The sequence below is a fragment of the Cyprinus carpio genome, chromosome A7 (genome assembly GCF_018340385.1).
Source record: "Cyprinus carpio isolate SPL01 chromosome A7, ASM1834038v1, whole genome shotgun sequence".
Lineage (NCBI taxonomy): Eukaryota > Metazoa > Chordata > Actinopteri > Cypriniformes > Cyprinidae > Cyprinus > Cyprinus carpio.
In genome coordinates, this window is record NC_056578.1 from 17,993,509 (window position 1) to 18,017,438 (window position 23,930).

A 23,930-nucleotide genomic window follows, 5' to 3' on the forward strand; every position below is an offset into this window, starting at 1 on the left:
CTGGATAAAATATGAAGATAACTGCAACTGGGAGCAAAAGAAGTAACACTGCCTCTTATTTGTAAGGATTTATTTTTCCAAACAGATGATGGAAGAGCACAGTGAAAGAGAAGATGCTGTGGACAAAACACTTCGCAGTAGTTCGAGCCATGGTGACATTAATAATCCAGTCTCTTTTATTTCGGGTGTCACTGATTTGTGGGAGTCAACACCACATACGCCATACTCCCAGAGGGGGCACACTGGAAATGTTATTGGAAATGCAAAGGCTGGAATCAGTTCCCTCTTAAAATGATGAGGCCAGCTTTCACATTTCCAATCAAATAACATCTGCTTCGATAACAATGCCATAAATCACACCACAAAGACAACGAGGGGCTTGATAAACAACAGAAAAGGAAAGGCACCGATGACATGCGGATGTTGTCGTTCTCACTTTCTTCAACCGACAGAGCTACAGAATATAAACACATCCTAAAATAGACATCTGAGACACGGTTTAGGGATGGGGACGGGTCGTGTTGTGTATCAGTAGCCCGCTGGGCCTGGATGTGTTGGGACAAACACACACTCTCTGCTGAAACTGCTAGCGGCGGGCTATTAGCCTCTCCGGATAGTCAAACAATAGCTTCAACCAACTGAAATTTAGCGTTAAAACAAACATAAACAGCACCACTTACCTCTACACACGTCGGAAAACTATCCCTCTAGGACTTAAGCCCCTTTCCAGGGTACAATGTTCGTCGATAGAAGTAGAAAAGTATTGGGGAAGCGAGTGAACGTCAGCGGAGGCTTGTGTGAAACTGACAGTCAGTCACACAAACCCGAGAGAGAGAGAGGCCCAGCGCTTTAGCCGCCCCGCTAACGGACGGATATTTCGACGATTCCGCTTTAGATATATGAGGATACGCGCGCGAGGTACAATATCACACGTTAAATATCACGGCGAGCTAAACGTATGGAGGACATTTTATTTAGCGGTCATATGTGGCACGATTTCCTCCCCGTTGGCTTCGGGTGCGAGTCCCCATTCCTGCCGATCCGCGGCGTCCATTAGAGCGCTGCTATGTGTGTGTGTGTGTGTGTGTGTGTGTGTTGTGTGTGTGTGTGTGTGTGTGTGTGTGTGTGTGTGTGTGTGAGTGTGAACGGCGCTGATGCTGCTACGCGCGCGAGCGAGCGAGCGAGCATTTCGACATTTTACGACATTCTCGCATCTTTGACGGCTCTCGAGGACCACAACAATACCTAAAGGCTAATTGAAATTTAGTTTGTGAATAACCCATGAATGATCATAATCGCTGACTCTTGTGAATCTGTATAGATTTTAGTGCGGTTCGTGAGTGTTGACTGGTGTACGTTACTGTGTTGTAGTCGGTCCCCTCATGCTCTCTAGTGGCAGCACTCATGTACACATGTCTGTTTTTATGGGTTTGTCGTTATGATATTCTTACAAACAACACTACACAGAGTTACTCTTTCTGCTAAAAGCAATGTTAACGTTTTTAATAGTGTTATTGGTCCAGTGATGGGGTGCCGAATTTTATTCATTTTTAAACCCTGGGGATAATTTGTGTACGATTTTCTCAGTAATTTACTATTAGCTTCCCCATTATTCTGTATTTCTAGTGTTTCAATCTTTTGAATCCGCTCACCCAAGATTCGTTCAGTGTCTGTTTCTGCAGGTTACGCCAGTAGGGGGCGTCAAGTGAATATTTTTGTGTTCTGAAGTGAGTCAACATTTTGTAACGAGTTGTGTACTTCTCTATCAGAGAGAGGGAAAAAAATAATATCAGAAAGTATATCCACTTTTGGTATCATTATGATTATTTGATTATTATTACAAATACAGATTCAGTATATTGTTAATTTATTTATTTCTCATTTTCTGTCCATAAACGCAAATTATAAGGTAAGACATTTCTACAGTGATTTTTATTCTTTTTTTTTTTTTGTCTGGTAGACTGTAATCATGTAATGTCTATGATGGGCATTAAAACTACTCTCAATGTTTAACTCCATATAAATGTTTTTTTTTTCTTATTATCTTACTACAGTCTTAAAATTTCTGCATCTATCTACAATACTCTACAATCTACCCTACTCCCTAAATAATGTTAAAGCATCATATACGCTTTCCTCCATGCTGCCAACTACTTAGCCTGACTTTTTAATTTCAATAATTTGAAAGGCCGGGACACACCAAGCCGACCTCAAAGAACTGGCAGTGAATAAATATGGCAGCATCTGGACCAAAAATCTGCACCTGAATACACCGCTCAGAATACAGTCGACTGAAAAAAAAGGCGGCCGTCGTGTGAATGACCAACGCCCTCAATACCATGCTGAGGTGAGACCCCCAACTGCTCCCCGGACGCAGCAGCATTGGCTGCCCACTGCTCTGGGTGTGTTCACAGTGTGTGTGTGTGTGTGTGTGTGTGTGTGTGTGTGTGTGTGTGTTTTCACTTCTCACTGCTGTGTGTGTGCACTTGGATGCAGATGCACAAATTCCAAGTATGGGTCACCATACTTAGCCACACATCACATCCTTCCCTTTCCTTTCCTTCCTTCCTTTTTCACTATACCTATGCATGTCTTTAGATTGTGGGGGAAACCAAAGCACCCCGAGGAAACCCACGCACATGCAAGAACATGCAAGCTCCACACAGAAAGGCATCCTGGCTCTGGTGGGACTCAAACCAGGGACTGTCTTGCTGTGAGGCAACAGGCTTGCTTACCATTTTGAATATCAGTTATGTTGATAACTTTCTTAACTTTAAGCGGCTAATGTTGTTATGAAAATGAAGAGTTTGGTTGCAAAACGCAATAAATCCATTTTGATTAATCTAAGTAAAAATGTGTTTTCTTTACCAAGAAATTGGCAAGATTAAAACTACTATTTTCTTTCTCAAACTTTCACATAGCATCTTTAGGTTATAATAACATTAAAAAATTCAAATACAGATTTTGATTTTCAAAGATTTATTCTAAAAACTAGGGGTGTAACGGCTTATGCTCTAAACTACAGTGAGCCCTTTTACATTAGGCCTACTATAAGGTTACAGTTAACAACAGAGCCAAAACTTAAATTTAATTACTATTTATTTTTAAATATAACAAGCAACACTCAACTTAAAAAAATGTATGCAAACATGTAAATTGCACATAATGCAGTTTTTTAATTAACTTCTAAATTATAAAAATTACATTTGTTGTTGAAATATATTAATTTGCACAGTGCCTCTCATAACTCATTTCATAACAGATTTATTTAAACATTAAATAATTAAGACATCACTAAAAGGTAAAGTAAAATATAACAATCTTATATTTCCCGAAATGCTCTTCTCTAGACTTCATTTATAGCGCATTAATGAGCTGTGGACACTGATGCCGTATTTCTGGGGTTGAAACGCTGATTGGGTGATTACATGAGGCATGAGATGTTCATTTATGTTTATTTCACGTTAAAACTAGTAAAGAGGAAGGAAAACTAAAGGCCCCTATATACTTCAAACAAAATTGAAGAACGAACTGGTATGACGAAATTTTGAACAAAATCAGGCCGATACGAAGTTCATTTTGAGTTCGTTTCGGCAGTTTGAAGTGGCTCACCAAAGCGGACTTTCTGGGTGAGTTCGATTTGGTTCCTAAACCTTTGAGTTTCCATTGGTCCGTGGCGGTGACGCAATTGGTGGGTGTGTTCTGAAGCTCCACCTTCTTTGAACTGCTATATTTTTTCCCTGTTCGTTTCTCATTCAACGGAGGTCAGGCAAGAGAACATCATCTCCTATATAAGAAAATATTTAAACGAATAACATTTAATAATAAACCTTTGTCTTTATCAAACATATCTAATGACACTACATGAAATATAAAAAGGTGTAACAGTTTAATAAAATAAATGAACAAACTGACTTCAATATTTTTTTCCACATCATCAGCCTGCCTAAATAATGTATTTTAACAATGTTATTCGTTGAAACCATATAATTATTAATTAACCAATCATTATTGCCTTGTTTTTATATAATGCATTTTAAGTTATTCTAAAGGCTATTGTTGGCTTGGGTCTATTTTTATAACCACTATATATATATATTTTATATATTCTTAATGCTTCTTTGTAAATTATTATCTGAAGTAACAAAACCGTGGTTGATTTGCGTGGCTAAACATGGCTACAAGAATGATGAATTTTGGTTTTATTCGTGTTAAAACCATGGCTAATTTTTGTAAGGGAACATGGAAACTCGGAGAGAATATTAGATGCGTTGGTGGTGGTGAAATTATTTCCGACATTAAAACACGTTATTAACATCAACAGCCAAAAAAGTTTTACATGATTATGAATATACGTACCTGAAGGATTTTTTTGTTTGTTTGTTTTCTTTTCTCAGCGCCGGATTGCTGATGTCTTTTCACGGGCATAGTTGACCTTCAGTTATGATCATTTGCATTCAGCTGCAAACATGAGGTGCGAGCGGGCGCGGATGCGCGAATGGGCCTTAAGGGAATTTTTTTTTTTTTTTTGAGCAACTGGTTTGGTGCTCCCCTGGGAGTTGGTGCCCTATGCAAACTGCGTACTCTGCGTGTAGGGAGCGGCGGTACTGCACATCATGCTAAAGTTTTACAGACTATGAGACATTCACACTTCCCATAAAGGACTGATTATAGTTCTTTTGTATTGCAAACATGATACTTGACCCTGAAATGCTGCTAATCGTTATTCTTTTGTCTATAATATTCTGACCATTGGTACGGGTCGCTACCTGATTGCCTAATCCTAAACCCTCCCCCAAACCTACTCCTAAACCTACCAATACTAGGGGGGTAATAATCTAGCAGGGGGTCAGAATTGGGCACAACACCGTATTAAAGCGCCGCCACTACTGTTTCCAGTGCGTGGAATGGTGCGGTGTGACTGGTTGAGCGGATGTGTCGCATTCTGCAGAGAAGGGAAGTGTTGCCATTTTAGCAATTATGTTGCTAGATTGAGCAACTTTTCAGATTGCCCTATAGCAATGTTTTCTTCCAAAAGCACCTAGCAACAAATTTAGCTATTTTTAAAAATTTATTTGGCAACTTTTAAAAACTTTTGATAATTGATTCAAACGATAAAAAGACACATATTTAAAAATACAGTTATTTATATTTTTATATTGTTATATTATGCATTTATATTATTTTACGAACAAATCGAAAGTAACATATATAAAAAAAAAGATTTGATGCAGTGACAATTTTGCGTCGTGATTACGTGATGACGTCATTGCACAATGACAAATCGACCTTCCTTTAGCAACTCCGCAAAAAAAAAAAAAAAAAAAATCCTTTAGCAACTCCGCGTGAAAATTAGTTGGCAACACTGGTCGCAGTTTGGAAAGCTAGAGAGAAAACATGACAGAATAACACGGCGGATATCAGATTTTGCGTAAAATTAAAAATTTACTTTTCAAGACTGACCAGATACAATACTTTTTTTTATTATTATTATAATTAATGGCGTTTATCCACTGATGTATAATAGTCATATATAGATCAGTGCGTTTATCACGTTTTGGTGTTTACAGCGCCATAACAGACGGTTGCAGTTGCTTTTATTGTTTTATTCATAGACTGTATAACAACAGGTTTTATTACACGAGGATCTAAACCTTTAGACTCCAGAATGAGGAGGATAAGGATGAAAAAAAAAGTTTTTTACAACTTTACAAATACAACTAGAAAAAAAAATTAAATAAAATTTTTAAAATGCCAAAATACATTACTTTTCTAGGTCGAGAATTCGCTCAAAATTAGTTTTTTAAATAAGAAATATGTCAGGTCTTAGTTTTCGCTTATTTTAATGCCAGTTTTATCTTAAAATATAAGTCATCAGAACAACTGTTTTATTAAATGCTTTATTCAGTAGCAAACAATTGTTTTCAGCGTGTAAAAATGTGTTCAGCCTATAAAAAGTAAAAGTCTTTGACCAGCAGACACTATAAACACAATACAACCTATAACTACTCAAAATCAGTCAAACAACCTGTAAGTTCAGTAAGTTGAGTTGTTTTACAGAGCTACATGTGAAACCGGAGATGAAGGAAGGAAGACTGACAAGCAACCCTTTCGTTTTCAACCAATCGAAGTCGAGTATTCCGCGAGGCAGTGGCCAATCAGAACGAGCGGAGCGGTATTTGAATCACCAGCAGGCCCTTTGTTTCGACGGCTTGTTTTGAGTTGAGCTGGAAGCGAAGCTAAACGGTCCTTTTTTTTAAACATTTTAAGGTTTTATTCGAGCAAGGCCTCTCCCAATTAGCCTATTCGCCATGGAAATTCATGCTTTGGTGAGTATTTGATGCAGAAACATGTTTTTGATTTATATGATGAAATACTTGCTATGTGTACGTTAGCGTCAAAACAGCTTTGACGTTCGCTAGCTTAAAATGCTAAGAGTGGTGTTGAAATGGCTTTTAGGAAGATTCCTTGAGTTTGTATTTCCTTTTCTCGTACAGCGCAATGCAAACAACCCTGTTTATATCGGTGGTAAAGGCGGGCCTGTGAACGGCGCAGCGAGGAGGGCCGTATTTGGAGAACTGTCCAACTTTACCCACAAACCAGTTCAGACTAAGGTGCGTGTCTTTATTTGCCACCATGACGCATGTGCACTTGAATAACATGTAGTTACATTACTCTTTCCTCTCTGCTCTTAGAAAGCTCAACCCGTGCCGCCTGTCAAACCAGCTGCCCAGCCAGCTGCTGTGCCTCCCAGACGTGCCCAGGTACAGCGCGAGATCCCCCAGCCTGCCCCAGCTGACGTGAGCATGAAGGAAGAGGAACTGTGTCAAGCCTTTTCCAGCACTCTCTTCCCAGTGGAAGACATCGATGAAGGGGATGCTGACATGCCTCAGCTGTGTCCTGAATATGTGAAGGACATCTATGCGTATCTGCGAAGCCTTGAGGTACCTGACACTTTTTAAAATGTAACCTCTTCATTTGACCTTCATGCTTCCTACAGCTGCTGTGCTCTTGTTCCAGAGTAAGCAGTCTGTTCGTCCCTGTTACATGCTTGGTTATGATATCAATGGACGGATGCGCGCTCTCCTGGTTGACTGGCTGATTCAGGTGCACTCGAGATTTCAGCTCCTGCAGGAAACCTTGTACATGACCGTAGCCATCCTTGATCGCTTTCTCCAGGTACAAGTTACCCCAAAATTATTACAAAAGCAGGAGCGCTTTACAATAAGTTTCCATTTGGTAGCATTAGCTAACATGAACTTAAAAAGGTTAATATTTAATGGACCCATTTTAACAAACTTAAAATGAACAGCTGCTTTTTCTTTTAAACATTTAAAATGTAATGAATACTAATAACAGATGTTTTGTTCATTGTTTAATGCATTAACTAATGGAAGCTGTATTGTAAAGTGTTACTAGTATTCTTGTTCATGCAGTTACCTGCCTTCCTACACTGTATGTAAAATGCTATATGGGTGAGGTCTTGGAATAATAATGCTTGAATGAATCCTTAAGTGTTATGGTATTACAGAAACTTTCTCTGGGTTTGATAAGTTGTATGAGGTACAGTACCAATCTACAGTATATCAGCATTTATTTGGCAACACAATTGCATGCTATATGTATGTTTGTTCGTGGTGGGTTGTGTGGTTTTTTGTATGTAGGAGCCCTGAGTTTTCTTTCTTCACTTTCAGGTCCAGCCTGTGACCCGTAAGAAGCTCCAGCTAGTGGGTGTTACTGCAATGCTGATTGCTTGTAAATACGAGGAAATGTATGTTCCGATGGTTGGGGACTTTGCCTACATCGCGGATGGTGCCTTCACAAAAGCCCAGATCCGAGAGATGGAGATGCTGGTTCTCAGTGAGCTGAACTTTGAGCTTGGACGTCCTCTGCCCCTGCACTTTCTGCGGAGGGCTTCAAAGGCTGGGAATGTAGGTTCAGGTTTTATGATCCCTGATTTAGTTTGGCAGATTTGTAAGAGCTTTAGATGTTGAGACCTCTTTGCCTTTATACGTCTACTTTTTAGGCGGATGCTGAGAAGCATACACTGGCAAAATATTTCCTTGAACTGACACTACTTGACTATGACATGGTCCACTTTAACCCTTCTGAGACTGCAGCTGCTGCTCTGTGCCTCTCTCAGCTTGTGCTTGATGGCCAAAAATGGGTAATTTTTTTTTTTTTTTTTTTTTAAATCTGCCCTCCATCAATTTTTTTTTTTTTATGCATTATTATTATTATTATTATTATTATTATTTTTTTTTTTTCCTCTCCCTGTTAGTCGCCAACCCAGCAACACTACTCTTCCTATGATGAGGCCCACCTGAAGCCTATCATGCAGCATCTTGCCAAAAATGTGGTTATGGTCAATGAAGGGCTCTCAAAGCATGTGGTAAGCACTTTATTAGACTCTTGTGCATGGGATGGGGGGGGTTTGGTTCTACTGAATGCTCTGATGTTGTCCATCTTTTACAGACTGTGAGAAAGAAGTACTCCAGCAGTAGGCTCATGAAGATCAGCCTTCTTCCCCAGTTGAAGTCATCACTTGTGAAGGATCTGGCTGCTCCTCTGCTGCCCAGATCTTGAGAATTTTTGTGGTAATGGACACTAAAACCTGCACTTTATTGTTTCAGCCATTTTGGGAGATGGACTGCTGCTTTTTAAACTGATGTACATATTCTTGGATCGTCTGTATAAATAAACACTTGTTTCTACTTTTTATAAAGATTACATTTTTAAACTGAGGGTTTAAATTGGTTTTTACTGTTATAAACTCGCTGGAGCTGTGTTTTTGCTGTACCTCTTAGTGGGCAAATTGAAGCTGGAATCCATTAAAATCCAAAGATTTAATACCACTTTCTGGCTTGTGTGTTGATACTAAGGCCATGTGCACGGGTATTTTTATAAACAGTTTTTCTTTTTAAAAATCTCCTTCCACATGAAAATGCAGAAGAATGCTACAAAGCAATGTCAAGAGCATGCCAAGTCAACAAGTGGCGGTATAATCTCAACCGTAAAGCCAAGTTGGCCAATCAGAAGCCTGAAAAAGTTTCCAGTAGGTGGAGATCAGAGGCGTAGAGAGAGTAATAATGTGCTGATTCTGCTTTTGGATGCATGGAAATACCACTGCAGTTTAAATTTAGAGTTGAATGTACTGTTTACATCTTTTTCACAGTGATACATTCAGCATTGTTCTGAGATTATGAACTTAAAGCATGGTTTTCAAGAGCCATAGTGCATTTTATACATTAGGGTTTCTCTAAACAAGATGAAAGGCAATGACATGTAAAATGGTCCTTAGCAGCAAAACATTCCCCACTAAAACCATTGATTTGGACATGACTTAAAGAAATTTTTTTTTTTTTTTTTTTTTTTTTTTTTTACCTTAATTTACAAATAAAATCTATCCATTCAAAAGCAAAATAAAAAAGCCTGTTCCCATATAAAATGGCTACTTCATCTCTTCAAGGGAATTACGATCACCTTAAATATCAATGACAGATGAACAAACCACATCAGAAATAAACTGCAGGATGCTAGAATATAAATACAATAAATAGTTTTGATCAGTGCTCACAGGGACAGTTCAGTATTCAGTGCCCTGGAGAAGTTTCGTGTCCGACCGGCATCTGCCCTCATGGGCTTAAGTGGCACCAGAACACAGTGCTTATGAGGAGTTTGACCATAGCCATGGCACACCTCGCTCCTTCCTTCATTCTCAGTTTTCCCTCCTTTTGTCCTTCTTCATCTAACAAGTCCGCGGAGGTTCAAGTCTGGTCCCCTCATTAACGGCAGACGAGGTTAGATCTTAGTCACGTAGTTGTTTGGGAAAAGGCCTTGTTTACCTCTCAGCTTCCCTGTCCACCATCCAGAGACATCTAGACATAAACAATTAATGGACAGACATCATAATTACTACGTTCTGCCACAATAAAAACATTTATAGTATGTAAAAACAAGCATTTTGAACCCTCTCACCTTCCTTAATGATGTCAATGATGTCATCTGCATTGAAACTGAGCTCATCTGTGTCTTGGGCGTCGTAGGCATAAAGAGCTTTACACTGGGGTACCTGGGGCTTTGGCTTGGGGGCTGGTTTGGGACGGCCACCTCCTGGAGTGGGCCTGTTTGTGGACTGTCTGTGGGCCTTGGAGAAAAGCACAGAGGACATGAACTGATGGAGTTGCATGTGATGTTTCTAACATTGCAGCAACCACAGGGACATGCTTCTACGAGGGCAGGTAAGTATGAAGTCAACTAGGCTCTTAAAGCACCATATAGCTGCTGTGAGAGGGTTAGCTGTTTGATTCTGTGGTGTTAGTTCATGTGTTCCCCACTAGGTGGCGACAGATTCCCATTTATTCATCATGTACAAATAAACTTCATTCAGTTGATTCTCCACCTTACTTTAAAGCCCACAATTTTTTTTTTTTTTTTTTTTTTTTTTTTTTTTTCAGCTGTTGCGATGAAAGGTAATTTGTTAGCCCTTCAGCATTCATGATGCGTCGGCCCTCATCATGACTACAACAGGGAAATTGTTCGAAAATGCCCAACCCAAAGTCCTTAACCTTGTTGATGTTCAAGGAAAAAACAGTCTCTCATATAATTAGATATTCACAATCTGAACTCTATTCAATAACATAAACTACCGTTCAAAAGTTTTTTTTTTTTTTTTGTCATTTTATTTAATATTTCTATTCAGCAAGGACACATTAAAGGGATAGTTCACCCAAAAATGAAAATTCTGTCATTCTTTACTCACCTTCATGTCGTTCCAAACCTGTATGAGTTGCTTTCTTATGTTGAACATAAAAGAAGATATTTTGAAGATTGCTGGTAATCAAACAGTTGATGCTTGCCATTGACTTCTATAGTATTTTTTTCCTATTATGGAAGTCAATAGCAACCACCAACTGTGTGATTACCAGCAATCTTCAAAATATCTTCTTTTATGTTCAACATAAGAAAGCAACTCACACAGGTTTGGAACGACATGAGGGTGAGTAAATGATGGCAGAATTTTCATTTTTAGGTGAACTATCCCTTTAAATTGATCAAGAGTGACAGTAAAGACTGTCACTGCAGAGCACATTGTTACAAAGAAATTCTATTTTAATCAAATGCTGTTCTTTAATCATGGTTTCCACAAAAATATTAAACATCAAAACTGTTTTCAACACTGATAACAATAATGCTTCTTGAATACCATATCAGCATATTAGAATGATTTCTTGAAGTATCACGTGACACTAAAAACTGGAGTAATGGCCATCAAAGGAATATATTACATTTTAAAATATTTTCAAATAAAAAAAGTTTCTTTTAAACGATTATCAATATTTCACAATTTTGCTGTTTTTATTTTATTTTTGATCAAATAAATGCATATTCAAAATATTTCCACCGCTAAACTTCTGAACAGTAGTGTAAAATTTAGAAGATGTGATAAGGAAATGGAAATCCAAAACAAGACTGAGAGGATGCAATGGTTTATTTGAAGTTGGGCATCTCTGGTGTTGATCTATCGCTATTCCACAACCACTGAACCACAACCACTGCCACCTAACAGAAACTACACACATGCTCAGACTCACATTCCTCCATTGTCAGATGGTTGTTGATTTCTGCTACGGTAAAGAGATACATGCATGTTACATTCAAATGCAGATCACTGTTTTGTTTGCATGGATAATGTCAGGTGATGAGCTCCAGCTATGCGTCTAGCAATTAGCCAAATGTTTACCATCTTCAGTAAAAAGTTTGTTGTTAGCTATTTCATTTCAAGTATGTGTGTGTATGCTGTGTGCTCTCACCCTGCGGCCCCTTGGTCTGGTACTTTGAGGAAATCCAGGTTGGTTTGCTGGGGTGCCTGTCTGCTGCCTCTGTCCTTGAGCTGACTGACATTAGTAGGCAGGAACGGATGGGCTGTGTTTCCAGATGTTGGCCTCTGATTGCTGTGATGTTGTGAATTTCTCTGATTTGCATTCTTCAGCCCACCATTCTGGTGAGCAACTGCTGGGAGACACACAAGCTTAAGAACTTTTTCAACAAATGCGCGTTGACTGAGATAATGAGAAGATTAGGAAAGTCAATGTCAGAGGGTTAATGTACCTGGAGGGCCAGGTGCGACTCGTGTTGGGGTGTGGTGGTGCGTCCTGGACATGCTGGGACGGCTTTGAGTGATTCCCTTTTTAGTTGGACCTGAATGATTGAATTTGGGTGCATGAGATCTTGTATGAATAACAAATGACATTAATTTAAATTATATTAAATTATTTTTTGAGTCATCACTCACGTGAATTCTTGGGCAAACCCGGTCCAATGCTGACCTGCAGCATTTTGTTTGAGGGTCGCAGCACAGCTACATCCCCTTGACCTTGGATGAACTGCACTTGTCTGGACCCTCCGGCATTCCAGGGTCCCCATCCTTCTTTCTTCAGTTTCATTTCAAGCCTGCAGGTCCAATCACAGTCATTCATTAGTGTACAGTGGCCGCAATAAGTATATGGACACTTGAGCTATTTAAGCTTGAATGTCGTTGCATTAAATATTAACGCAAATGTTGTTTATTAAAACAAAAGAAAAGAAGAATGAAAATAAGAAACTTTTCACTTCTTAATTAATTATAAAGTCATGGCTTTGCTATAACTGTAGCTACATATGAAATATATTTCAACCTACGTGGTGCTAAATTTGAGAGGTAGTTTTTTCTGTGTTCTCTCTTCATATCGGCGTGCCAGTAAACTGATGAACTCCGTCTTGAATACACACTCCAGCAGGCTGTCATACTCCTGCTCGTGCAGGATCATGAAGTCATCCTGCATTGTACTGTAGGGGAGATAAATGTCTTTTAAAGACCTGCAATATCCACTTTTGTTTGATCATTCAACATGAGAACAGTCTTTTATTTCAGGTTACATGCGTTGAGGCACTTTTGGGGGGTTTCCATAGACACACAGGTTGTCGGGTCACAAAAAAAGCCAATGATATGAAGACTGTTGAAGTTTCCACATCTGGGACACATACAGAGATGGCCCTGCTTCACCCAATAAACTTAAGTCCTTTCTAATGAGTTTTTTATAAGGTGTACTCTCCCATCCTAGCAACACCTGGTTCACATTATTGACAACCCCCAACTCTAAAACTAAAATATGCAAGGTTGTGGGGGGCTGGTACCTCACGCTTGGTCCTTATTTGTTAGGTTAGTAATTTAGGTTTTCTTTGAGCTTGGCTTCTTGTGGTGTAATGGACAGGTTTTTACAGTTCCTATTCGAATGACTGAAAATGTATGCTGTTTCACCCTAAGTTTTGTTGTAACTTGCCATTACCTTAGATGAACTGACTGAGCTTGTGCACTGACATACCTTAAAGAAACAGCCATTATCTTCTCTACGTCAATTTTGCGCTTCAGGACCTCTTTCACCATCCCTTTCTCTGGCCCCTGCTTCACTTTTTCTCTTCCAATCAGGTAGACGGATTTAGGGGTGAGGATCAGGTCTCTCTTGATGCTCTGAACAGAAAAATACAGTTTTAGTCACCTATACATGCATACAGTATAAATGTTGCATGTCAGCTTGGCAAAATTTGACAACGTTTTCAAAAGAATCTGTCTGCTAATTATGGTAACCTCACCTTAAACCGTCTGTCCAATTTGTTGACTTTGTCTGCAAAATCGATCTTCTCCCTCTTGCCCACAAACTGCCTGAGCTCAGGCCGGTCATCCATACCTAGGTAATCACCCACAAAGTTCCTGTTCAAGCTGTGCCTTCTTCTCTCCTTCCTGTTCAGCAGCAGATCAGAGGCTGGATGTGGATAGAATCAATGTTCAGTGTTATTTTCAAAAAACTTTAGTTCTTATGCCATGTCCCGCCATTTACAAAAAATAAAAAAAAAACATCAGGAGAGTATGCTTGAAAATAAATATGAGATGTGATGTGTGAAGAAAACAAGAAGAATCAAGTAAATGTCCCTGAAAATAATTAAATGTATGTGATATAAAATGTTAGCTATAAAATTAGCAGAATAAGTCATTTTATTGTCATTTTCATCAAATTTCCAATTTGAGATGAATCATTTGAGATATGGTTGACATTACATTTGCGATTAGACATTGTTAATAGCTATTAAATACTTTTGAAAAGTGTTTTAATAAAGTGTTTTTATTCTTAAATTGGCCCGAAAGGGTGCATAGCTGAACAAAATCTATTATTACTTTTAAATATAATGACAATAATTCAGCAGAAAGCAACAGCTGAGGTCAGACTCCAAAGATATACAGGGGAAAACCACTGAATTCCTCTTTCAACTGTGACACATTCTACCATGTTCTACCATCTCATAATGTGTTTGTCTTTGTATGCGGCTGCTTGTATTTGAAATCTTAACCTCGCTCAAACAACTCATCTGAAGGTTGAACTCACCCTCCTCTCTCATTTGAACATATTTCTTGCGTCCACAATATTTCCTCCAGGCTGTCTGAATGGCTCTGGCATAACCATCAAATTTACGCTCTCTCGTCTCCTCCAGCAGGAAGAGCTGTGAACAGAATATAATGCAAGTTGTGTAAATGAATCAATGAAAAAGGCTCATAAATTAATCAGCTGTGAGTTTGAATCAGTCAAACTAATTATGAGCTGAATCCACACTGTGCAAAATAACAATAGCGAATAGAGCTGCGTAACCCTGTCCATTACACTAAAGGTCACTCTTCATCAGAGCTGTATTAAACAGTCCCATTATGACACATACTGTAGTGGGTTCAGTCTGCTCTTGTGATACAACAGTTTTTCTCTTTCTGTTTCAGTTTTCATATTTCTCTTTCTCAGTAAGCAGGTGTTCAGAGTGTCCTGTGGTCATCCCACAAGGCTTTGAGCACTGTGCAGCTCCTGTTTGTCCTCCGAACACACTGTCACAGCTCTGCTGCACTGTAGACTAAACATCAGATCCTATCATTATCACAAAGGCCTGGCACTGAATGTCTCTCTCTCTCTCTCTCTCTCTCTCTCTCTCTCTCTCTCTCTCTCACACACACACACACACACAGCTGGCACAGGATAAGAAATTATGAGACAACACACAAAGAAAACCAATTTTTGTCTCCCACCCCACACACAAACATACTTCCACAAACCTCCCATTGATAATCATTTTAGTGTTGTGGCTAGCTGATAAATAGCATTTTCATACTAATTGTGCTATTTTGTTCAGTTAAATGAAAAATTAAACACTAAACGCAATCATTTTATATGCCCAAATATATTGTGCATCCCTACTTACAATTAACTATTTACAATAACCTGTCCTGCATGTCCCTACTGTTCAAAGGTTTGAGGTCAGTATTTATACATATTTTTAAAAATATTAATACTTCTGTTTAGTAAGAATGCATTCAACTGATCAAAAGTGGATACATTTATAATGATACAAAAGATTTCAATTTAATTTTCAATTATTTTTCTGTTCATCAAAGAATCTTGGAAAAAAAGTATCTTGGTTTACAAAAAACAAAAACAAACAAACAAACAAAAAAAAAACCATTAACTCATTCCACCCGAGAGTTTTTGAAAAACGTTGCCAGCCACCGCAAGTGATTTTGATGATTTTCACAAAAATTGTATGGCCTACAGTATATTTTGCTGTATGAATATTTGAATATGCAATACACCAAAATAAAGATAAAATCCTCTACTTTTAAACAAAAAAAAAAGTTTTATTCTAGCTTAAAGCATTCTTTTTTTATCAACATTTGAATATAGGTAGGTTTCATAAAAATTTATAATTTTGAGCAAAAAGGTGAGAAAATCTATTTTTTATCAAAAACTACATCTGGATAATATTCAGTACGATTATCAAAGCAAAAATCCAGTAAATCGCTTCCCTCAACACCTCCAAAGCTTGACCAGCCGTATAACTACTTCCTGGATCATCATTTTACTCCATAACATTATGCAGTTTTCATTTATATTCTGTCTACTGTTGATGATTGCATTATTTATCATATGCATCTGTTTACATAAGAGATCGCTAGTTTTTTCCATCCTGTTTGCGTGTGTTTTTGTTCGGGAGGTTTTGTACTTGTTCAATCGATGTGTAATAGCGCCCCCGAGTGTATAACAGTGAAAACACGAAAAGCTGTAAAAACTGGTCAATGGCGGGGAAGCATTGTCTTCTAATGACGAGATAACTCATCAATGGCGGGGAAAGAGTTAAGCAGCCCAAGGGTTTTCATTTGTGAAAAAGCAGAAAAATCAGCTTTGCCATCACATGACTAAATATATTCACATGACTAAATATATTTAAATAGAAAATAGCTATGTTAAATAATGATATAATGTAATAATATTTCACATTTTTTACTGCATTTAAATCAAATAGAACCTGGGTGAGGATAAGAAACCTTTTTCAAAAGCACTAAGAAAATCTTTCCGCCCCCAAACTTTGAATAGTAGTGTATGGAGGATTTAAACAGCTTAAAATAAGGTATATTGAAATCATATCACAAATAACAACCACATTGCAAATAATTTGCTTTCCTCCCCTTGCCATTTTATGGTAAAATGTGGCCTGGACATTGTTTTTTGACATTGTTGATGAGATTCATCCCATCAGATTCTTAGGATGTCTCACGCAAACACTGTAAGACTCACCTTCATCAGCTCTCAGTGGGATCAAAGAGTTCATTCTGGCAGAGCGACTACTGCATGCACTCTCTCGCTCTCTCTCTCACTTAAGAAATTCCTGTAGTCATGAACTAATTACTCCATGTCAGCACCTTATCTCAAGAAGGAGTTTTGTTTTGAGAGGCTGGCCAGTTCAAATCAGGGCTCTCCCATATTTAATATTACACACGCACACATAGAAAAGGCCACATTTTAACAACTATATGCCAAAGTAACACATCTCTGGATAATCTGGTGCATTCATGCTGAGCCACATAGCCTTATTCTGTGGGTCTATGTATACGTGTGTACATCTAAATGTCAACAGTGAGATCACAGCGCATCTACAAGCAGTGCTTTCATAAGGAATCCAAAAAAAAAAGTGCTGTGGAAAAAGCAAAGCTCTCTTGGACATAACAGAAGCAGCTTTGCCACAGCACTGCAGTTGTGTATCAGATCCAGAGTAATGTTGACCTAACAGTGCTGACGTGGGACCGGCCCAGTGTCCCTCCTCCTTCCCTGCTGACTGCCCACTATTCATCACCACTCTGAGCTGAGCTGATGTCTGCGAGACAAAGGTTGACTCTTACACTTCACCCCTCTCCTGCCATTAACTGAAATGTTAAATCTATTCTAGAACAATGTTCTGCATGCTGCTGATAGGAAAGCTTGTGTCAGCAGTTCCATCTTGTTGCTAATATTACATTTCATCTTTAAACATTTAAAAATATATTTGAGAAGTGAAAGTATATGGGCACTGATTTCTCCCAAGGCTTATTTTTTCCTTCTCCATTCTGTCACCAACAGAGTTTGGGTTCCTTGTCACTGTCGCCTTTAGCTTGCTTAGCTGGGGACACAATTTCTGGCAATATTGTTGACTTGATTCCGCACACTTATTTTTAAATAAGTGCTGTTCTTTTGAATGTCAGTTTCCACAAACATATTAAGTAGCACAATTTTCAACATTTATAATAATATAATTCTAATAAAAAAGCAGCATATTAGAATGATTTATGATAGCAAAAGCAAAACATCAAGAATAAAAGAGGTCTGGTTTTAAATTATAAAACTTTAGTTGAACTGTTCAATATTAAGATAAAAAGTATGTGGACGCTGTCTGGCTGTCAAACCTAACGTATGGTCACATTTGACTGTGTTCCATTCACTTTCATTCATACCCATAAGTGAATCTGGGAGAGCTGGAGAATTTGGTGAATTCTGTCATGTGAAGTCTTATAGTGAGAAGACGTTTGACTAACAGAGGATCAAAATGTGGGGCTGACTCTTCAAAGTGGGGCGGACATTGTATTTGAAATGTACTACTGATTGTTAAGAAAACTTTATATTTATTAAAATAGACTTGATATCATATTCTGTTGCTGAAAAATGTTCATTGAACTTGTCCAAACTTGTCAGATCTTACCGACTCAGGGGCTTTGATGAAGATTTTGGTATGTCCGAGCTGATACTGGTCTTGGTCCATGTTTACAGAGCGCAGGAGATGCATCACACCCTGCCTCTCATCCCCACGCCACGTCGGCCAGGACTCCTTCGTCAAAATGGCATACCTAAAACAGAGAGAACACGAGGAAGTTTTCACCATTTGGAGAATGAAATCATATATTTGAGTAAAGTATGCATTTTTCATTCATGCAAAAGTATAAAATGCTCGGTTGAAAGTGGAGCCTTGTGTAAATAAACTGTATGGTGTGTGTGCAAGATAAACACTGGCAGGGTAGAGTAAAAAAATTACTCTAAAACCAACAAGATGTTTTATTTTAACACACCAAAGGATGATTCAGGTTTTTACTTTTATGTGAAAAGTTAACAACCCAGTGAAGCATGTGAAGTAACTGGTGTCATCATGGAAAAATTAGACCCTTAAACCAACACAATGTCAATGAAGAACACACAGAAGAAACTGCCCAACTATTGGCCCCAAACAAAAGATCTAAAAAGAACCAAAATCTATCAACATCAAATCTTTCATCCTTCTCTTTGTGATGCTGTTTCTTGTGAAAATGTGGTGTCTTCTCACTGGATGACAATACTGTAGCGCCAGATGTGACCATATGCTCTCATTCCATGATGTTCTATGAAGAGCTCACTGTCAGGCCGTGAGGTCTTTACCTATTTAAAAACTTGCGGAAGAATCTTCTGTAAGCATAGCCGGCACGTCTTACTCTTATATTCTCCTTCAGACCCAGATACTCCACCTGGTGCTTCACTCTAGAGAGAGAGAGAGATGGAGAACAAGCAAGCAAGGAAGGAAGGAAGGAAGGTTAATATTTACGGCATTTCTGGTGGTTTCCCCTTCAGCCTTACCAAAATAAATAACCTAATACATGCAAATCCTTTGGTGACACATTCTGAGAATAGAGCTGAGGGCTAATTATACTTCCTAACAAGAACAATGCTCGTAAACCCTCATAACAGGAAGACCATTAGATTCTGAACAATACAACGCACAGGATCAGAACATTTCATTCCACGTTTCGTTCCAAAAACATTATGGCGAAAGAGGAAAAAGGCAGGAAAAGTAAACAAACCAAAAAAGGTGAAAGAACTGCAGAGACAAAGGACAACCATGCTGAGAAATAAAATCAGAATCCTTTTGTTGCTACTTTCATTTTCAGTTTTCCATTTTGATTTACAATACCCTTCAAAAATGTAGTATTTAAGTACTTTTTTTAAATTCAATGAGGATACATTAAATCAAAAGCAACAGTTGAATACATTTACAATGGTGCAAACGATTTCTATTTCAAATAAATGCTTATCTTCTGAAATTTCTATTCATAAAAAAAAAAAATCAGTTTTCACAAAAATGTTAAGCAGCACAACTGTTTTGATAATAATAATAAATGATTCTTGAGCACCACTTCAGCATATTAGTCATGTGACACTGGAGACTTGAGTAATGGCTGTTAGATGTTTCTGTTATAATATTAAACATTAAACATTAAACATATGAAAAACAAGCTCAGATGCCTCATTAAAGGCAAAAGCTACTCAGTGAGGATGTTTTGCTCCAAAAGCATTGATTTTTATTTTATTTTTTTACTTTAACCTTAATAATGGCCACTTTCACAAAATGTAATATTTAAAAAAATAATGCTAATCAATAGCCCCTTTAATGATGCTCAGGAAGTAAGAATTCAACTTTGCCTTGACCGTAGACACTCACCGGCTCTCCTCCCAGTCTTTGGGTTTCTTGGTCTCATTGGGTTTGATACAGCGGATGTAGTGAGGTGTACACTTCATCAAAGTGCTCACCAGATCATTGGCTTGTTTCTGTCATTAGAAAAAGAGTAGTATATGAGCAGAAACAGATAGGACCTACAGAGATTCAGAGAACTGCAAAGAACTACAACTCAGAAATGAGTCTCGTCTCACCTTGATTTTACTCCCTGCTGTAGTGGGTCGGCCTTTTTTCTCAGCATTAAGGTTTTCTGGGAACAGGGCACGGATGAAAGGTCTAATAAAGAGAATCAAAACAGACAGGAATGATTTGGGTTTGGTAGGAAAAAAAAGAGAAGGATACAGCGGGAGAAATACAGAATGTAACAGACAGGAATGTTTTGAATCGTCTCTCCGCTGCAGACCAGGGTCACTTGAATTCCTCCGAGCCATAGTGCACATTGTTTCGGAGATCAACATCACTGGGACAGTATGAATACTTGTGAATTTTAATCTCTGGTGCTCACTGTCCATTTGTCTCACTAAATTTTACTGAGATTCAACATACTGCAGTAAAATGTATTTTTAGTATCTGTGTATGTGACCTTGTTTAGCTCAAGTGTGCTCTTTGAGCAGATTTTGTACTAAATGCCAGTTGGTTATATAACAAAAAAAAAACAAAAAACATAGGCGTCTACTTTTATTAAGGTGGTTGGGACATTAAAGGAATGTTCTGTAACACAGTACAGGTTTAAATGCAGAAATCAAGCTTATATTTTATGTTGTCTCAAACAGATAGCTTTCACATGAGCATGCTTTGTTCTTAAACCTCTTTATAGGGTTTAAGGTGGGAGGGTTTAAGAAGCTGCAGGGCTACATCGGTGCAGATAGAGAGGAAGCCCTGCTTTGTCACTCAATCAACAACTAAGATTTCTTTTTCTTCCGTTCTGTGCATAGAACCTGCTGGCCGGTGCGAAGGAAGTTCCCCTGCAAACTGTGTGTGTGTGTGTGTGTGTGTGTGTGTGTGGTGCATATACACGCATAACAGCATGTGTCTAAATGCAGTCTGAAAGCAGACCCCCAGAAGGCTTCACAAAGGGCTGCAGGAGGAGTTGGTTTGCACAGGTGGCTTCTGAGGTTCAAAAGAATCCCAGGAGCACATAAGAGCGACGGGCACGCTTTACAAGTCCTACTCCCTTGAGAGACAGAGAGGCCTTTTGGACTTGAAACAATGATAATCTCCTGCACACTTCTATTATGGGCCCTTATGCTGGCCTGATTACATCCAAGATTTACATATATTAAGATCTTCAAGTGCTCTGAGAGTCTGCTCCAAGCAGAGATCACAGACTGGCTGATTTTTATGATGGAAGAGTGGCACTTACATTTCACTGCTCTGCATCAGCTCGATCAGGTCAGTGAACAGCACGTCCCTGTTCCTCTCACAGAAACCCTCTGCATCATAAGACACCTGGACACACATAAAAGCTCATTTTAAAAGTTGTGTGTTCTGGACTGGGTTAGAAACTCAAGTCATTGTTTGAGCCACTGTTGAGCCAATAGATGCTCAGATCAGTGTCAGTTCAACCAACCAATTACTTACATGTAACTTACAATCTTTGTATATAAATGCAATTTATGAATTGCAAAATGACAATTCATAAATAAATAAATAAATATTTCATTTTGATATCGACCTTGCTTTTATATTTATTATAATTATTTATACTGTACACTTGTATGATTTAAAAATATGTATCTCACAAATGAATGAATATTTTTTTTACAAATCATTTGGAGACATCTGAATATTCTCCATTGTTATTTTATTGAATAATAATAACAAAAATAATAATTATTATTTCCTTTTAATTTTCTCTTCCATTTTTTGGTTAAGGTTTTATTTTGGCTCTTGTTGCTTATTATTGTTTTTACCCATTTTATTCATTAATTTATTATGTATTTATATGCAGTCAATGCCAGAATTTTAATCATAGGTTTTCCTTTCCTTTTTCCATAGGTCTGTAGAACATGCTTATTATAAATCTAATGGTGCAGGAAGTGGACGGGCTCCTCCTTCCCCCCCCCCTCCCCCTGCCTCAGAGCACGCCTCATTGAACATGGGGTATGTGGATGGTACCACACATACTAAACTACTTCAAGGCAACAAAGAGTAAATGAGAGGCTAAGAGAGAGTCGGAAGGAAAGAAACAGTGAGAGACAATGAAAAAAAGAAGAACTTGCAAAAAAAAAAAAGGTAAAGAAAATTATTTAATTCGGGGAGGAGGATAAAGAGATGCTTGATACAGAGAGAGGTATAAATACCTTGCCAGCGTAATGGTGGATGATGAAGCCCTGGTTCCAGCTGTTAAAGTGCTCGTGATTGTTGATCTGCATGCGGAGCTTCTGCAGCATCGTCTGATCTGCACCTTCACCCTTCGCATGCATAGTAGCACACACATCGTCCAGTATACTCATGATGCCTGGAGGATTCTGAGAAAGGACACAAAATTATAGTGAGATATTGTAAAATGCTTTCATAGAATTAAAACTGATTTTGAGACGTCCTATTAGGCTGCTTAAAAATTGTATTGAATTATTATTATTATTATTTTTCACCCATCTTATTCATTTATTTTTTCACTTTCATTCTTTTTAAAAATATTCTGACCTGTGAAGCATCTTGATCTGTATTTTAAGTATAAAATGTGGCATACAAATAAAACCTTTCATTAATAATAGTAGAAGTAGAAGTATACACTTGTGTAGTAGTAGTATAGTTTTAGATGAGGTATAGCATTCTGCATTGCAGGACATCAACTTTTAAGTATTTTACCCACATATTATACTATATAAAACATTTACAAATATTTGTCTAGTATCTGAAACCATTTTAGACCACATTCACAGCCTTCCACAGCCTTCCATCCACACACCTGGATGAAAACAATCTGACACACAACGCGTCTGAACACACAGCTGTCTGTACTGTCAGAGAATTCAGACATCTCTCTCAATCCAATGAAAGGAAAACAGCTTGTAAATTTCTCACAGACAAGCATTAGCTTTTAGCAGTGACACAGAAAAGTACTATCTCACATACTGTCACATGGACACTCATGGTTAAGGTTTTCCCTTGTGAATTTCATGGCTCTGTGTGTCTAGTTTCTCTGTAAATGAAGCCAATTGAATTTGGATGAATATCAAGCATTTTGAGGCCATAAGACAAACAGTCATGGAAAGAGGAAGGAGGCTTGTGTGGATATTGATCTGAGCTAATGTTGGTTTTATTGATTTACCCACATTAGACAATGCATATCATATCCAACTTTTAAAAAGGATGTTTCATTTGCACAATTAGTGAAACTTACTAGTTTACTCTCAATGAGGTCACAGACAATCTTATTGTTGAAGTACTCTATGGGAGTCCACCGGATTCCTTCCTGTACATACTCTTCCTGAAAAGAGCAAAATAACAAATTATGAAAATGATCCTTTACTAGGGTGGAGCAGAAGAATATAGTCCTTCCTGTACTGCTAGAACTAAATTAAGGGAAAGGTGGGACTTTTACTGATTCAAGACAAAAATTCTCACAAGCAAAAACGAAAGCACAGGGGAGAAATGAATAGTACCTGCTCAGCTTTCAGAGTCAGCTCAATGAAAATCTGCTGCAGTTTTTCATTCACAAAGTTGATACAGAACTGTTCAAATCCATTTTTCTAAGAAGCAAATGAAAACAGAAAAGAGATACTGTCACTATGAACCAACACAGTAGTGGTGACACTAAGAAACAAATAAGTTGCAAATAAGCTCCGGTGATAATGTGACCATCACGAACAATGATTCAATTGTTATTCTTTTCAATAGCATTTAAAATGCACAGATGTTGCTCAATAATTCAGCATTTCAGTGGTTGGGACATCAAATGAAAAGGGCTGAAAGCTTTGTTTTCAGAGCTTTATCCAGCTTTATCCTTCTATTGAAGACAACACAGGCAGTTATCTTACAGGTCTCAATACCAGATGCTAAATCAAGAGATTATCAGATTAGTCAAGCTCATTAATATGTTATCTGTTTACAAAAGCAGAGAG

General features: G+C 38.1%; 3 protein-coding genes across 14 annotated transcripts in view; 1 reads left to right on the top strand and 2 right to left on the bottom strand.

Annotated features, from left to right (window-relative positions):
• LOC109072837 (E3 ubiquitin-protein ligase Arkadia-like) overlaps positions 1-1,101 on the bottom strand; it is a 40,021-nt gene extending 38,920 nt beyond the window's left edge. For 4 of the 7 annotated variants that reach the window (XM_042760062.1, XM_042760060.1, XM_042760061.1 and 1 more), the window contains exon 1: positions 681-1,100. The gene's annotated coding sequence lies outside the window, so the exon portion shown is untranslated. Of the gene's footprint in view, positions 1-680 lie in introns of all 7 variants that reach the window. The other 3 variants (XM_042760057.1, XM_042760059.1, XM_042760058.1) reach the window with 1 other exon arrangement.
• A 5,066-nt stretch (positions 1,102-6,167) lies between these two features.
• LOC109113699 (G2/mitotic-specific cyclin-B2) lies at positions 6,168-8,855 on the top strand. 2 transcript variants are annotated; one of them, XM_042760063.1, is made up of 8 exons: positions 6,168-6,329; positions 6,498-6,614; positions 6,696-6,944; positions 7,021-7,179; positions 7,695-7,931; positions 8,027-8,167; positions 8,282-8,392; positions 8,476-8,855. In XM_042760063.1, exons 1-8 carry the CDS (start codon positions 6,312-6,314, stop codon positions 8,584-8,586), a joined length of 1,143 nt encoding a protein of 380 aa, XP_042615997.1. In that variant the 5' UTR covers positions 6,168-6,311; the 3' UTR covers positions 8,587-8,855. The 2 variants fall into 2 exon arrangements, with proteins under 2 accessions (XP_042615997.1, XP_042615998.1); XM_042760064.1 differs by having other exon boundaries at positions 6,699-6,944.
• Positions 8,856-9,138: 283 nt separating this feature from the next.
• The window catches only part of LOC109056950 (unconventional myosin-Ie-like), a 43,479-nt gene continuing 28,687 nt past the window's right edge, over positions 9,139-23,930 (bottom strand). The window contains exons 12-29 of one of the 5 annotated variants that reach the window (XM_042760052.1): positions 23,472-23,558; positions 23,210-23,296; positions 22,164-22,331; positions 21,224-21,309; positions 20,055-20,136; positions 19,846-19,952; positions 18,789-18,887; positions 18,082-18,226; positions 14,421-14,535; positions 13,633-13,802; positions 13,365-13,510; positions 12,682-12,828; positions 12,296-12,453; positions 12,112-12,201; positions 11,814-12,015; positions 11,595-11,624; positions 9,979-10,148; positions 9,139-9,878 (exon numbers count right to left, since the gene is read on the bottom strand). In XM_042760052.1, coding sequence (XP_042615986.1) covers positions 9,802-9,878; positions 9,979-10,148; positions 11,595-11,624; positions 11,814-12,015; positions 12,112-12,201; positions 12,296-12,453; positions 12,682-12,828; positions 13,365-13,510; positions 13,633-13,802; positions 14,421-14,535; positions 18,082-18,226; positions 18,789-18,887; positions 19,846-19,952; positions 20,055-20,136; positions 21,224-21,309; positions 22,164-22,331; positions 23,210-23,296; positions 23,472-23,558 — 2,166 coding nt within the window. In that variant the 3' untranslated portion in view covers positions 9,139-9,801. Of the gene's footprint in view, positions 9,879-9,978; positions 10,149-11,594; positions 11,628-11,813; positions 12,016-12,111; positions 12,202-12,295; positions 12,454-12,681; positions 12,829-13,364; positions 13,511-13,632; positions 13,803-14,420; positions 14,536-18,081; positions 18,227-18,788; positions 18,888-19,845; positions 19,953-20,054; positions 20,137-21,223; positions 21,310-22,163; positions 22,332-23,209; positions 23,297-23,471; positions 23,559-23,930 lie in introns of all 5 variants that reach the window. The other 4 variants (XM_042760050.1, XM_042760053.1, XM_042760051.1 and 1 more) reach the window with 4 other exon arrangements.

Coding starts and splice junctions, on each gene's coding strand:
- LOC109113699 (XM_042760063.1), top strand. Junction 6,615..6,695: donor ACAAACCAGTTCAGACTAAG/GTGCGTGTCTTT, acceptor CTCTGCTCTTAG/AAAGCTCAACCCGTGCCGCC. Junction 7,932..8,026: donor GGGCTTCAAAGGCTGGGAAT/GTAGGTTCAGGT, acceptor TCTACTTTTTAG/GCGGATGCTGAGAAGCATAC.